This window comes from Arachis duranensis, chromosome 10 (assembly GCF_000817695.3).
Source record: "Arachis duranensis cultivar V14167 chromosome 10, aradu.V14167.gnm2.J7QH, whole genome shotgun sequence".
Classification (NCBI taxonomy): Eukaryota; Viridiplantae; Streptophyta; class Magnoliopsida; order Fabales; family Fabaceae; genus Arachis; species Arachis duranensis.
In genome coordinates this window covers 5,206,729-5,219,974 of record NC_029781.3, presented here as the reverse complement: position 1 = coordinate 5,219,974, position 13,246 = coordinate 5,206,729, and the positions used below count along the sequence as shown (strand labels likewise).

At 31.1% G+C, this 13,246-nt stretch overlaps 1 protein-coding gene across 1 annotated transcript; it reads left to right on the top strand.

The window, feature by feature from the left end:
• The first annotated feature begins 209 nt into the window (after window positions 1-209).
• Window positions 210-794, top strand: LOC107468422 (uncharacterized). The gene has a single exon (XM_016087704.1). It carries the CDS (start codon window positions 210-212, stop codon window positions 792-794), a length of 585 nt encoding a protein of 194 aa, XP_015943190.1.
• Window positions 795-13,246: the final 12,452 nt, after the last annotated feature.

Below are 13,246 nucleotides of genomic sequence, written 5' to 3'. Positions count from 1 at the left end.
AGACTAGAATAAAGGTGACAATTAGAGAGTTTTATAGAGAGCTTTATCAACAGGATTATGCCCCAAAAATTGATTTTCGGGATGGGTTAGTGAAGCAGATTGATGGAGATAAGGCTATAGCGTTGGAGGTAATACCGTCTGTGGATGAAATCAGAGAGGCAGTGTGAGATTATGAATCTTCTAAGGCCCCAGGTAGTGATGGGTACAATATGAACTTCATCAAACAATGCTGGGATGAGATTGGTAAGGAGTTCACTACAGCTGTGATGGGGTTCTTCCAAAGTGCGAAACTACCAACTGATGCGAATGTCACGTGGGTGACACTAGCTCTGAAGTATGTGGGTGCTAAGGAGATCAAGGATTTTCGATCGATCAGTATGGTTGGGTGTGTCTATAAGGTGATATTGAAGGTTTTGGTGAGAAGAATGAGATCAGTAATGCCGAATTTGGTAGGGGAGACACATGGTACTTTTGTGAAGGGTAGAAAAATTCATGACGATGCCCTTATCGCATGTGAGACGGTTCAATGGCTCAAGGCACATAAGAAGAAGGCAGCAATATTAAAGCTAGATTTTCAGAAAGCATATGATAGGGTCAGATGGAGTTTTGTGGATTTTTTGTTGCAAAAGATGGGATTCGGGCGAAGATGGAGAGATTGGATGACGGAATGTGTCAGTTCAGCCACTATGTCAGTTTTGGTTAATGGGTCACCATCCAAGCCGTTAAAAATAGAGAGGGGCCTCAGACAAGGTTCTTATTTGTTCTTGTGGTCGACGTGCTGCATAGGACGTTAGGAGAAGCAGTAAGGAACGGGCGAATGGCTCCTTTATTGGTTGGTAGAGATCATATTGAGTTGTCACATCTCCAATTTGCAAATGATACTATCTTGTTCTACCCTCCGGATATAGAGACAATAGTGAACTATAAGAGACTATTGCGTTGTTTTGAGTTGATGTCCGGTTTGAGTATCAATTTCGATAAATCTAATCTGATCACGGTTAACTGTGAGTAGGAGTGGGTGGCGCACGCTTGTGGCATTTTGAGTTGCAAGGAAGCGGTCCTACCTGTTAGATACCTCGGGATATCTCTTGGAGAAAATTTGCGTTTGGTAAAAACTTGGAAACTGATCATAGATAATGTGGAAGAAAAGCTTAGCTTATGGAAAGCGAAAGTTCTAAACAAAGCAGTTAAGCTAGTTCTCATCAAGTCGGTGTTGAATAGTCTACCGATCTATTACCTTAGTCTGTATAAGATGCTGAAAGCAGTTGCAGACAAGTTGATTATACAAGAGATTTCTGTGGAGTAATGACGATGGAAACTATGGTATACCTCTAGTTAAGTGGGAAGTGGTTCAAGCGCCGAAAAAGGCTGAGAGATTAGGGGTCGGAGATGCAGTACTAAGGAACACAGCGCTTCTGTTTAAGTGGTGGTGGAGATTTTTCAAAGAAGGACTGTCCGTTATGGAAGAAGGTGTATGCTCTTGTAATAATTTGAGTCCTAATGTAATGTTATCTTATTATGCATTACCTGTAAAGGGTAGCCCGTAGAAAGACACCTGTCAGTTGAATATAAAAGAACAACAGGTGAAGGAAAAATTTGTAAGGGAACTGGCAATGGAAGTAGGGAATGGGAGAATAACTCAGTTTTGGGAAGATAATTGGATACAAGGGGGTCCTTTGAAAGCGAGTTTTCCAAGGCTCTTCTCTATTTCAAACCAATAGGGATCTATGATAGGGGACTGTAGGTTTTAGGATGGGTTATGGTGAATTTGAAATTTCCAGTGAAGGAGAGAGTTGTTCCATTGGGAGTTGGAACTTATTTACCAATTTCATGAGAGATTAAGGCCAGTTAAGTTGTCAGTTGGTAATGAGGATAATGTTGTATTGAAATTTGATAACAAAAGCATTTTTTCTACTCGCTTTTTTATGCAGTGTTGCAATCGGAGACTCTTTCTAAGGATATTACGAGCTATAGCTTCACAAGTTCAATTTGGAGAGGGTTGGTATCTCCGAGAATTGAGCTGTTTGGTTGGTTTGTGCTAGTCAATAGAGTGAATAGTAAAGAGAGGTTAAGCAGATTAGGAGTTCTTTAACAGAGTGCATTATGTGTGTTTTATGTAAAAAGGAATTGAAATTTGTACAATATTTATTTCTTTCATGTGAGTTTTACATGGCAAATGTGGTACGTTTGGCTGAGAATTTTTTATAGAGATTGGATTGTCCCAGGAACCATTAAAGAACTGTTTGAGAGTTGGTCTGACTTGCCTAACAAAAAACAGGAGCAGAAGATGTGGCTAACTAGGTTTTTTGCAGTGATTTGGAATATTTGGTTAGAACGCAATAACAAAATTTTTAACAATAAAAAAACAAGTGTTGAAATCATATAAAGAAAGATGTTTTTGAGTTATAAGGAGTAAACTAGTACTGATACTTTTGATTGTTGATGACAATATTAAAAATAACAGGAAATTGATATTTTTATGTTCTAATTTATTTTTTGTTATGCTTGTTTTTTAAATTGTTCCACTTTAATGTGTTAAACTTTTTTTATTTCAAAAAAAAGATATAATCATGTTTTCGTGAAATTTTACAAAAAAAAAATTGAAAAGTGTAACGTTGTTTAATTTAAAGCACTGCTAACAGTGCTGCTGATTTGATGGCAAAACAAGCTGTAAGGTAAAAGAGAAATTATGTTGAATGTTTTGAATCGGGACAAGAGAAGCAACATGTTTTGCATGCCTAGCTAGCTACACTTTCCTTTGTTTTTTCTTTTTTTCTTTTTTTATTTTCTTTTTCTATTTTAAAAAGTATGATGTTTACTCTTCAGTCTTCACTAAACTTCACTCTTCTTCTTAGCATTAAAAAAAAAAATACAATTGTGATTCACTTAGTTTTGAGAAGATGTTAATAAAATCAATTTTCAGTTGCTAGTGTATTATTTTTTTGTTTTCTAAAAGAAACTAATATATTACATTTATCAAAGCCTTATATACACACATATATGAGTAACCATTTTATTTAAGTTAGAATCATATCTCTTTTTTTAACAAATTAGTGTCCATTAACATGATTGTTGGTATACATAAAATTAATTTTCGAAAAAAAAATATAGGGTAAATTTAATTATATATCATTCGATTGACTAATACTATATCAAAAGTTTTATAAATAAAATATGTAATTGGATGATAAAAGTGTAAATTGAAAATAGAAAAAACTAACTATACTATTATAACATTAAAGGCAATGAGCCATTTGAAGTCATTTCTTTAGTTAACTTTTATTAATATTTTTCTTCACTTAATTTATATCATGTAAGTAATATTTACATGAAAAGTTTTATTCTTTTTCAAAAAATAAAATAAAATAAAATAAAGAAAAGAAAAGAGTTACAGGGAAAAGCAAAGTCAATGATCCATGAAAATGGAATCCACATAATATCCCTCAGATTAGTGAAGAGTAACGTGGCATTAAGGGGCCCAACTATTAGATGCCTTCAATGGAGAAAGTATATTTTAGTCTCTCATAGACCAAAATTTTTTATAAATCATTATCATTAAAAATGTAGATATTCAGATATAATTTATTTTACGTAAAATTGATAGGTGAGAATTGTTAAATAACAATTTAATTAAATTTATTAAATTATTTAATAATTTTTAATTATTAACTTTACATAAAATTATTAATAGTATTTTTGGTGTTATCAGATAGAAGATAAAAAAAAGGATAAAAAAAACATTTCATAAAATTATTTTATGGTGATTTTTTTTGATACCCAACTAATTTGAGGGTATTACATACTTTTCTTACATGTTTCAATTAATTAGTTATAGCTGTATTTATTAATTTCAATCAGCAAATAAATTTTTAATTTTTAAAAATTAAAAATAATAAATTTAATACATGCATTAAATACTTTGTATATATATATATTTTAATACACTGTACATACGTTTAACTTTGGTTAAATTAAATCACCATACGTGGTAAACCTTAAATAAATTATTTAAAAGAAAAAAAAAAGAAAAAAGAATTAGAATTTGGCCGTTGTATATGCTGCTGGAAAAGGAGGGAAGAACATAGAACTCTAATTTTTTTCATCTAATTTCGTCTTCTTCTCTTTTCCATATTCACGGAAAAATTTCGTTTTCGTCTTCTTTCCTCTTCTTCACTATCCGGATATACCTTCTTTTTCCTCCTTCTAATCTTCAAAAGTCATCGATCTGGTTGATGTAACCCAGAACAATCCATCGTTCTTCAATTCAAAGTAGTCGATTTTGTTGTTGGAACCCAGAACAATCAATCTTCTTTTTACCGTTCTTTCATTCGAAGTCGCCCAAATACTGTCAAATTGTTACAAATAAGTCACTCTTTGTTCTCTTTTTTTTTCTCTTGATTCATTCTTTACATTGATTAAAATTGATACAAGTGTATTTATTTTTTGTTACTGTTTATCATTTACATCATCTATTTTGAAGCCTATTATCTTTGATTTTTTTCCCATTTTTTTCTCTTTCAGTAACAATACTGATTCATTAATTTAGAATTACCAAAACAAAGAGTACTTCAAAGAGTACTAGAAAAAAATTAATAATAACAATTCTTAATAATCGTACAATATAGATACATGTTATAGCTCATATAAAATTTTCGGTATTAATGATTATAATCTCCTGTTTATGATTTATTAGTTTATACTTTGATTATATAGATGTGATGTTCATTTTGAGCGGCTGAACAAATCAATAAAAATTGGTATACAAATTTAGATAGAAACAGAGCAGGTAATTTGAAACATTTTGTAATATATGAAATTATTTTCAGTTACCACCGTGAAATTCGAATGTCTTGCAATCATATATACATATTGTTTTTTCTACTTGTAATTATATTTTCAAGAGGAACTAACAACTTTATTTCAAAAAAAAAGTCAAAACTGAAAACAATTACACACCTCAATCATCATCTGACGACATTGGGAAAAATATTGGCAGCGCTCAACAAAACCCAAATGTAACAAAAGCATAAGTGAAGAACACTATGATAAAGGCCATTGAAATTTCATCTAGGTTAAAATACACTTCAATTGATTCTATAAATTTTAAATTTTTTTCATATTTTTTTTAAGAATTTTGATATTTATTTATAATGATTTTTGAAGGTTGTGGTAGGCTTAGAGGGGGGTTGAATCTATGCCTTCTTTTAATTTGCTGTTATGACTTATTTAAACGAAACTTTCAATTTTATTCTGTTTGTACTCAGCAGCAAAAATTTATGAGACAATTTATTTTTGTCTCATGAATATCAAAAAATAGAACACAGCAAAGAAGAGAAAAGCTAACACCAGCATATATCCTGGTTCGGTTGCCTCGTGCTATGCAACCTACGTCTAGTCTCCTCCACAACGATGGAGGAATTTCCACTATAGTTAAAAGTATTACATACACCAATTTCATACTCAAGTTCTATCCTAACTTGACATTGGCTATGCTAACACCTAACTATTCACTCTTAGTGCTAACCCAACTAAGAAAGGGATACCTAACAAGTACAAGATGCAAGTCACTTAACCAACCTAAAGAAATCAGAAAATAACTCCAGGCTTTTCTCTCAAGTGTATTACTCAACCTTTTTTCACTCATGGCTTTTACTTGAACTTTCTAACAATGCCTTTTCTCACAAGAAATTACAGAAAGATAAACATAGAAAAGCACATTACAATCAGTAAAACATGAAGGAGATTGACTTCATCAACAGCCTTTGTGCTATGCGAAAACCAGATTAGCAAGCCTCTGATTCAGTTCTTCATACTGGCAGAATGCACCTTTGATTAGGTTACACTGTCCAGTTAGTTGAACTTTCTCAAAGAACACTCTTCAGAACAAAACCTCACTACTCTGGTTATCTCTCTTTGGTTTCTGAATGAACACCAAACTTCTTTTATCTCCTTGCATATTGCTTGGTTCTTCTTCCAAGGTCAACACCTTGAGCCTTGAGCCACAGATTCACTTTTTCTCATTAAACCTTAGAGTAAAAACTTTTTCTTCTGACTCCTTCATCTTGGCCGAAAGCCATAAAGCAGCAACCACAAAAGTCTTCTAGTGGTCAACTTAATCTGGACCCTTGAAAATCAACTTAGTTTCCAAGACAAGTTTGAGACTGTGGATACACAGCAGATTGGGGCTGAAGGCAACTTTTCCTTGTATGCCATTTTTGGACTTGCAGAGAGTTGGGAAGAAGAGAAGAAGATCTGATGCATGAAAGAGGAAATAGTTTACCTTTAATCTTGACCTAAACTTGATTTGGTTTGAACTGGATGATTAGACTTCGGCCTCTCAAGCTTGATTTTTCTCTTTCTTTCTTCTTCTGTGAATGGCGTGTGGAAGAAGCTCTTTCTCTTTCTCTTTCTCTTTCTTACTTTTCTGAAACTCTGATTTGACTAAGACAAAAGAGAGAGGAACGTTGCTTTGGTAAGAGCAAGATGAGGAAATTGCTTGTTGAAATAAAATCGGGTTTGGATCGGGTAGTGATATGCTTGGCCCGTTCTGATTTCTTCAGCTTTGTTTCCTTATGGGCTTCGTTTACATTGTTGGCCCGTCAGCCTTGTTTTATTTCTCATTCCATTTGGGCTGTAATTCACATTTTGGCCTGTAATATTTTATAAATAATTAGTAATATGCAATTATAATTAATCAACACTAATTATTTATTTTGTCCAAAAATAATGTTTGTTATCACTAATTAATTTAGTTAATTTTCTAACTCAACAGTTTTCAATCTCAATGAGAGCGTCAAGACGGTAGAAAAGAAAGAGGAATTAAAATCTAAAGAAGTGGATGTACCAGGTGAAACCATCTTTAACAAGGTGATCTCTTATCTCTTCTCATATTGTTATGTTAAATTTACTAAGTATTGGTCAATCTTTAATTAATTCATTTAATGGTTTTCAGTTTTGTATATATATACAGATTTAGATGCTTGTTAATGAAAATAATCTTCATTGGTATCTTGCTATTTTCGACATGAATCAGTGTCAAGTAATTTTGTTGGATTTCAACCTAGATCCTAAAAAGAAAGCAAGTAAAATATTCAACATTAAGCAATTGGTATATCATTTCTGTATTCAAACATTTATAGCATCAATTTTACATCTTCATTTATACTATTTTTACCATTTATAAAAATACTAATTCAATCTTAACCACTTATTAGGCCTTGTACCTTGAAGGGATGTTTCCACATGACTCTTTCTATGATTTTAAGAGTACGATTAGGCTTAAGGTGTCTGAGTTTCTTATTTTGGAAGCTCTGGAATAGAAAGACAAAGAAATGACTCGTAATTTTCTAGTTCTTTATTTGGTTTGTCAAAGCAATCTTTTTTCTTTTGTTACATTGTCTAACTAGTACTTTTTTCATATAAAATTTAACATGGCTATGTAAGTTACATTACATGATAAATTTCTAATTGTTTAATTTCTAATTACATAAGTGTGACTTACTACTGGTTTTATCATTTGAAGATTGATAACGTAATTAGGATGGGCATTGCTATAAATTTGATCATAAAGTCATACAATTTGAAAAAAAATACCATTATCAAGGCCGCTAAGAAAAACTACAAAAAAATTGAAAAAACGAATAAGAATTTAGTTAAAAAATAAGAGTATGTGTTACTTCTTATTACATCAGTTAAAAAAAATTCTAAATAAATTATGTTAACTATAAATGATATAAATAAATCATTTTGGTGCTAATACTTTGTAATGCTACTTTTTTTTGTGATAGCTATCCATTGTTATAGAATCTTTCTATATATAAATTAAAATCTATAACAATCCTATATATTTATATTTTTATAGAATGTTTCAACTGTTTTTATCATTCAAAGAAATTTCTATTGATTAAAGACTATATAAAAATAACAACAAATAAGGGTATGTTTACAAATTTTTAATGTATATATCACTTTAAATACATATAGAAAAGTAATCCCTAATTACATTATTTACAAAGAGAATTTCAACAGCAGTTGACTTTTCAAATATTGCAAAATAATGCATTCTTTTCTTATACAATTAATTGAAGGAGTGACTAATTTTTAACAAGTTAAATTTATAACTTCTTCGTTATTTGCATGTCATGAAATTATCATTAAATAAAAATAAAGGAACCTCCAAGATATAATTTTGTATCACAAGTAATTACAAAAGATTACGTCTACAATAATCTTAACTCAACAATGATCACTATTACATAACTAATTTAAACCCGTATGTTTCTAATTAACAATGATTATTAAGAATTGTTACTATTAATTTTTTTTAGTATTTTGTACTCTTTGAAGTACTCTTTGTTTTGGTAATTCTAAATTAATGAAATAGTATTGCTATTGAAGGAAAAAAAATAGAGAAAAAAAATCAAAGATAATAGACTTTAAAATAGATGATGTAAATGATAAATATTAACAAAGAATAAACACACTTGTACCAATTTTAATCAATGTAAAGAATGAATCAAGAGAAAAAAAAAAGAGAACAAAGAGTGACTTACGTATAACAATTTGCAAATATTGAGAGCGTGACAGTATCAGGGCGACTTCAAATGGAAGAACAGTAAAAAGAACTATTGTTCGGGGTTCTAACAACAAAATCTACGACTTTGAATTGAAGAACGATGGATTGTTATGGGTTACATCAACCAGATCGATGATTTTTTAAGATTAGAAGAAGGAAAAAGAAGGTATATCCTAAGAGTGAAGGAGAAGGAAGAAGACAAAAACGAATTTTGTCTGTAAATATAGAAAATAGAAAAAGACGAAATTAGATGAAAATGATTATTATGGTTTTATGTTCTTTTCTCTTTCTCTAGCAGCATATACAACGACCAAATTCTAATTTTTTTTAAATAATTTATTTAAGGTTTACGTGATTTGATTTAACCAGAGCAGTGTATTATTAAGATATGTATATATAAAGTATTTAATATATATATTAAATTCATTATTTTTAATTTTTTAAAAATTAAAAATTCATTTACCGATTAGAATGAATGAATACACTTGTCACCTATTAATTGGAACATGTAAGAAGTGTATGTAATATCTTCAAATTAGTTGAGTATCAAAGAAATCACCTTATTTTATATATTTTTTATATGGATCATTAAAATCTAATATTCTATTTAGTCTATTTAAAATATTCCTTTGTGTAGCGTTTGTTTTGAGATATGGGACAAAGATTTAATATTATGTTTGTTAATTCAGATATTAAAATTTCTGTCTCTGTCTTTAAAATTTTAGTATTTCAATATCTCCAAAAAATGGGAACAAGAGATTGAAATTTTTAGAGATGGCACAGGATTCGGTGGTCCATGTAACTTTGGACTACTTAGTGGTCCAAGTAGAAAACATGTTTTTAAAGTTTTTTTATCAATTGCTATGTAATCCTTGAACTATTTTTAATTGCAAATTAACCCCTTATATTTTATTTAATTATAGAAACTATTTTTTATTTTATAAATTATTTATTTATCATAAATCTATCATGTTCATTAACAATCATTTGTAAAAACAACAACAATTATATCCTCCATGGATCCCAATTGATTAAAATATTACATTCGATCCGAGACGTTCCCAAGGAGTCATGAAATCGTGTTTCGCTGAAATCCAATCGATTGGACTATCAAACCAATCGATTGAAATTTAACCCAATCGATTGGATTTCAGTTTATCACTAAACAATCGATTGTATATTCCTGGTAAGCATGGTTTTGCATAAATCAATCGATTGGTCATAGTAACCAATCGATTGAACAATGAATTAAATGTGAGATTTATGTAATTCAATCGATTGTTTATGATTTTCAATCGATTGAATTCTTCCAAACAATCGATTGGTTTCAATATTCAATCGATTGGTTCCGGATAAAAATCGATTGAACTTTGCACGTAACTTCTAATTCAATCGATTGGTTTGAAACTTCAATCGATTGGGAAGTGTCTTAAATGTGTTTTTTTCAGGATTCAATCGATTGGTATTGTAATCCAATCGATTGAAATTTCAAAATCGCTATATATTAAACCCAAACCATGCGTATTGAATTAGAAGTAACGTTTTAAAAGATTCGAACCCCCATTTCTGCACCGCTCTCTTCTCTCATCGAACCAGAAAGCTTCATCTTCTTCTCTCTTCTTCTCCAATCTCACCAACATCCACTCCGTCCTACATACGTATTATTAAACCTCAACCAATTCCTTACAAAACCCACAAAACCAATATCCCCAAAATGGCCAGAACTAAGAACACCAAAAGAGCCAGGGTTGAGGGAGAAAGCTCTGCTTCCGCCAGACTGGTTGCTTCATCACATTACATGGCAAGGTGGCTGCCGTCTCAAAGGGCACTGAAAAACTATGTGGAGAAGTTCGAGTCAAGGCCAATTGTTCCTCCCAGGTACATAACAGCCGAGTTCCTTCAGGATAGACGTTTTAATTTGGTGTTGAATGCATTGCAAACACAGCACTTAGTTGATTTTGTACAAACTAGGGATGAGTATTACCCGCACTTGGTTAGGGCTGTTTATAGTACTTTGAATTATGTTGTTCCTGAACCTGATGAAGAGGGTGAGGTAATGCCGCTGATTGAGTTTGATTTAGGGAAGCAGCATTTTGCCCCATGATAAACTAGACTCCATTGTTCAGCTAGTTCTTGCAAAGTAACTCTATAATGCTGTTTCCCTAAATCAAACTCAATCAGCGGCATTACCTCACCCTCTTCATCAGGTTCAGAAACAACATAATTCAAAGTACTATAAACAGCCCTAACCAAGTGCGGGTAATACTCATCCCTAGTTTGTACAAAATCAACTAAGTGCTGTGTTTGCAATGCATTCAACACCAAATTAAAATGTCTATCCTGAAGAAACTCGGTTGTTATGTACCTGGGAGGAACAATTGGCCTTGACTCGAACTTCTCCACATAGTTTTTCAGTGCCCTTTGAGACGGCAGCCACCTTGCCATGTAATGTGATGAAGCAACCAGTCTGGCGGAAGCAGAGCTTTCTCCCTCAACCCTGGCTCTTTTGGTGTTCTTAGTTCTGGCCATTTTGGGGATATTGGTTTTGTGGGTTTTGTAATGAATTGGTTGAGGTTTAATAATACGAATGTAGGACGGAGTGGATGTTGGTGAGATTGGAGAAGAAGAGAGAAGAAGATGAAGCTTTCTGGTTCGATGAGAGAAGAGAGCGGTGCAGAAATGGGGGTTCGAATCTTTTAAAACGTTACTTCTAATTCAATACGCATGGTTTGGGTTTAATATATAGCGATTTTGAAATTTCAATCGATTGGATTACAATACCAATCGATTGAATGCTGAAAAAAACACATTTAGGACACTTCCCAATCGATTGAAGTTTCAAACCAATCGATTGAATTAGAAGTTACGTGCAAAGTTCAATCGATTTTTATCCGGAACCAATCGATTGAATATTGAAACCAATCGATTGTTTGGAAGAATTCAATCGATTGAAAATCATAAACAATCGATTGAATTACATAAATTTCACATTTAATTCATTGTTCAATCGATTGGTTACTTTGACCAATTGATTGATTTATGCAAAACCATGCTTACCAGGAATATACAATCGATTGTTTAGTGATAAACTGAAATCCAATCGATTGGGTTAAATTTCAATCGATTGGTTTGATAGTCCAATCGATTGGATTTCAGCGAAACACGATTTCATGACTCCTCAGGAACGTCTCGGATCGAATGTAATATTTTAATCAATTGGGATCCATGGAGGATATAATTGTTGTTGTTTTTGCAAATGATTGTTAATGAACATGATAGATTTATGATAAATAAATAATTTATAAAATAAAAAATAGTTTCTATAATTAAATAAAATATAAGGGGTTAATTTGCAATTAAAAATAGTTCAAGGATTACATAGCAATTGATAAAAAAACTTTAAAAACATGTTTTCTACTTGGACCACTAAGTAGTCCAAAGTTACCTGGACCACCGAATCCTGAGCCTTTAGAGATAAAGACTGAAACTTTAATAACATTTTATATCTAAATTACCCCATTTCAATTAATTAATTTCAATCTTACCTTTCATACAAATTAGATTAAAATTTTATTTTTGTTTTAATTTCTGTCTCATATTTTATACCAAACAGAATATTAAAATTTATTTCAATTTTTGTCTCTAAAATTTCTGTCTCTTATTATTTCACTACCAAGTTGCTACCTTGTATCTTGTGGGCGACAATGGTAGCCATGGTAATACTAATGAATCGTATCTTCAATTTACTTACTATAAATTTTGACTTGTTGTACGAGTATATGTCCCAAACACATCGGAAAATCAACAAAGATTCCACTCGGAGTTTTCCCAAATCTTTGAATATAAATGATAGATTTCAGTTGCTTTAGGTCGCTGCATTTTAAAATGGAAAAACAAACTTTGTGATACTTTTAAATGGTTGGACTTAAGTAATTTTGACTTAAAATTTTAAACAAATGACACTTTACATTTGTACTATTTTTTGTATAATTTTTTATAGTAGAAACATATACACAAAAGTAGTACATCCTATATTATATTACTCTATCGTTTGATTGATAAATGTAAACGATATTGCTGAAAAGAAGTATTCATTGATTTTTCTTTTCTGTCTGGAACTGCATTCATTTATTTTTTCACATACTCTCTAGTACATTTATCATACATTGCAACCGATGAAATTTGAATCCAAAAAAAAAAAAAATTAAATTATAACTCTTTGACTAGCTGCCTTTATTGAAATGACAACCCCTTCTCTTATTCCTTTTTGGGCTCACCTTTTCTTTTTCAATTATAGCTTGTGATCTGCCCAAAGCACAATATAAAGAAAAAGAAAACAAATGGACAAAAATCACTCGGAAGGAGGCTTGTTAAAGCCCACTTCATTTTAGATCTCCCGACCCAATTCTTCAAATTTTAAATGCCTTCCATTATCTTAGTCTATCTAAATATAATCTATAAACCCTAATTTTTTAAACTCTAATTTTTAGAACTTACCATATATATATAATGATAAAAACTTATATGTAATTATTTTTAGGTGAATCTAATATTTAATTAAAAATTATATCTAATGATTTTTAATTTAACCTTACATAAAGACACAATTAACTGCATGTGAGTTTTTACACTATATAAATTTATATAATAAAAGAATGAATTAGGACTATT

Bases quoted from the DNA above. Each gene is read 5' to 3' on its own strand.
- LOC107468422 (XM_016087704.1), top strand. From the start codon at position 210: ATGAACTTCATCAAACAATGCTGGGATGAGATTGGTAAGGAGTTCACT.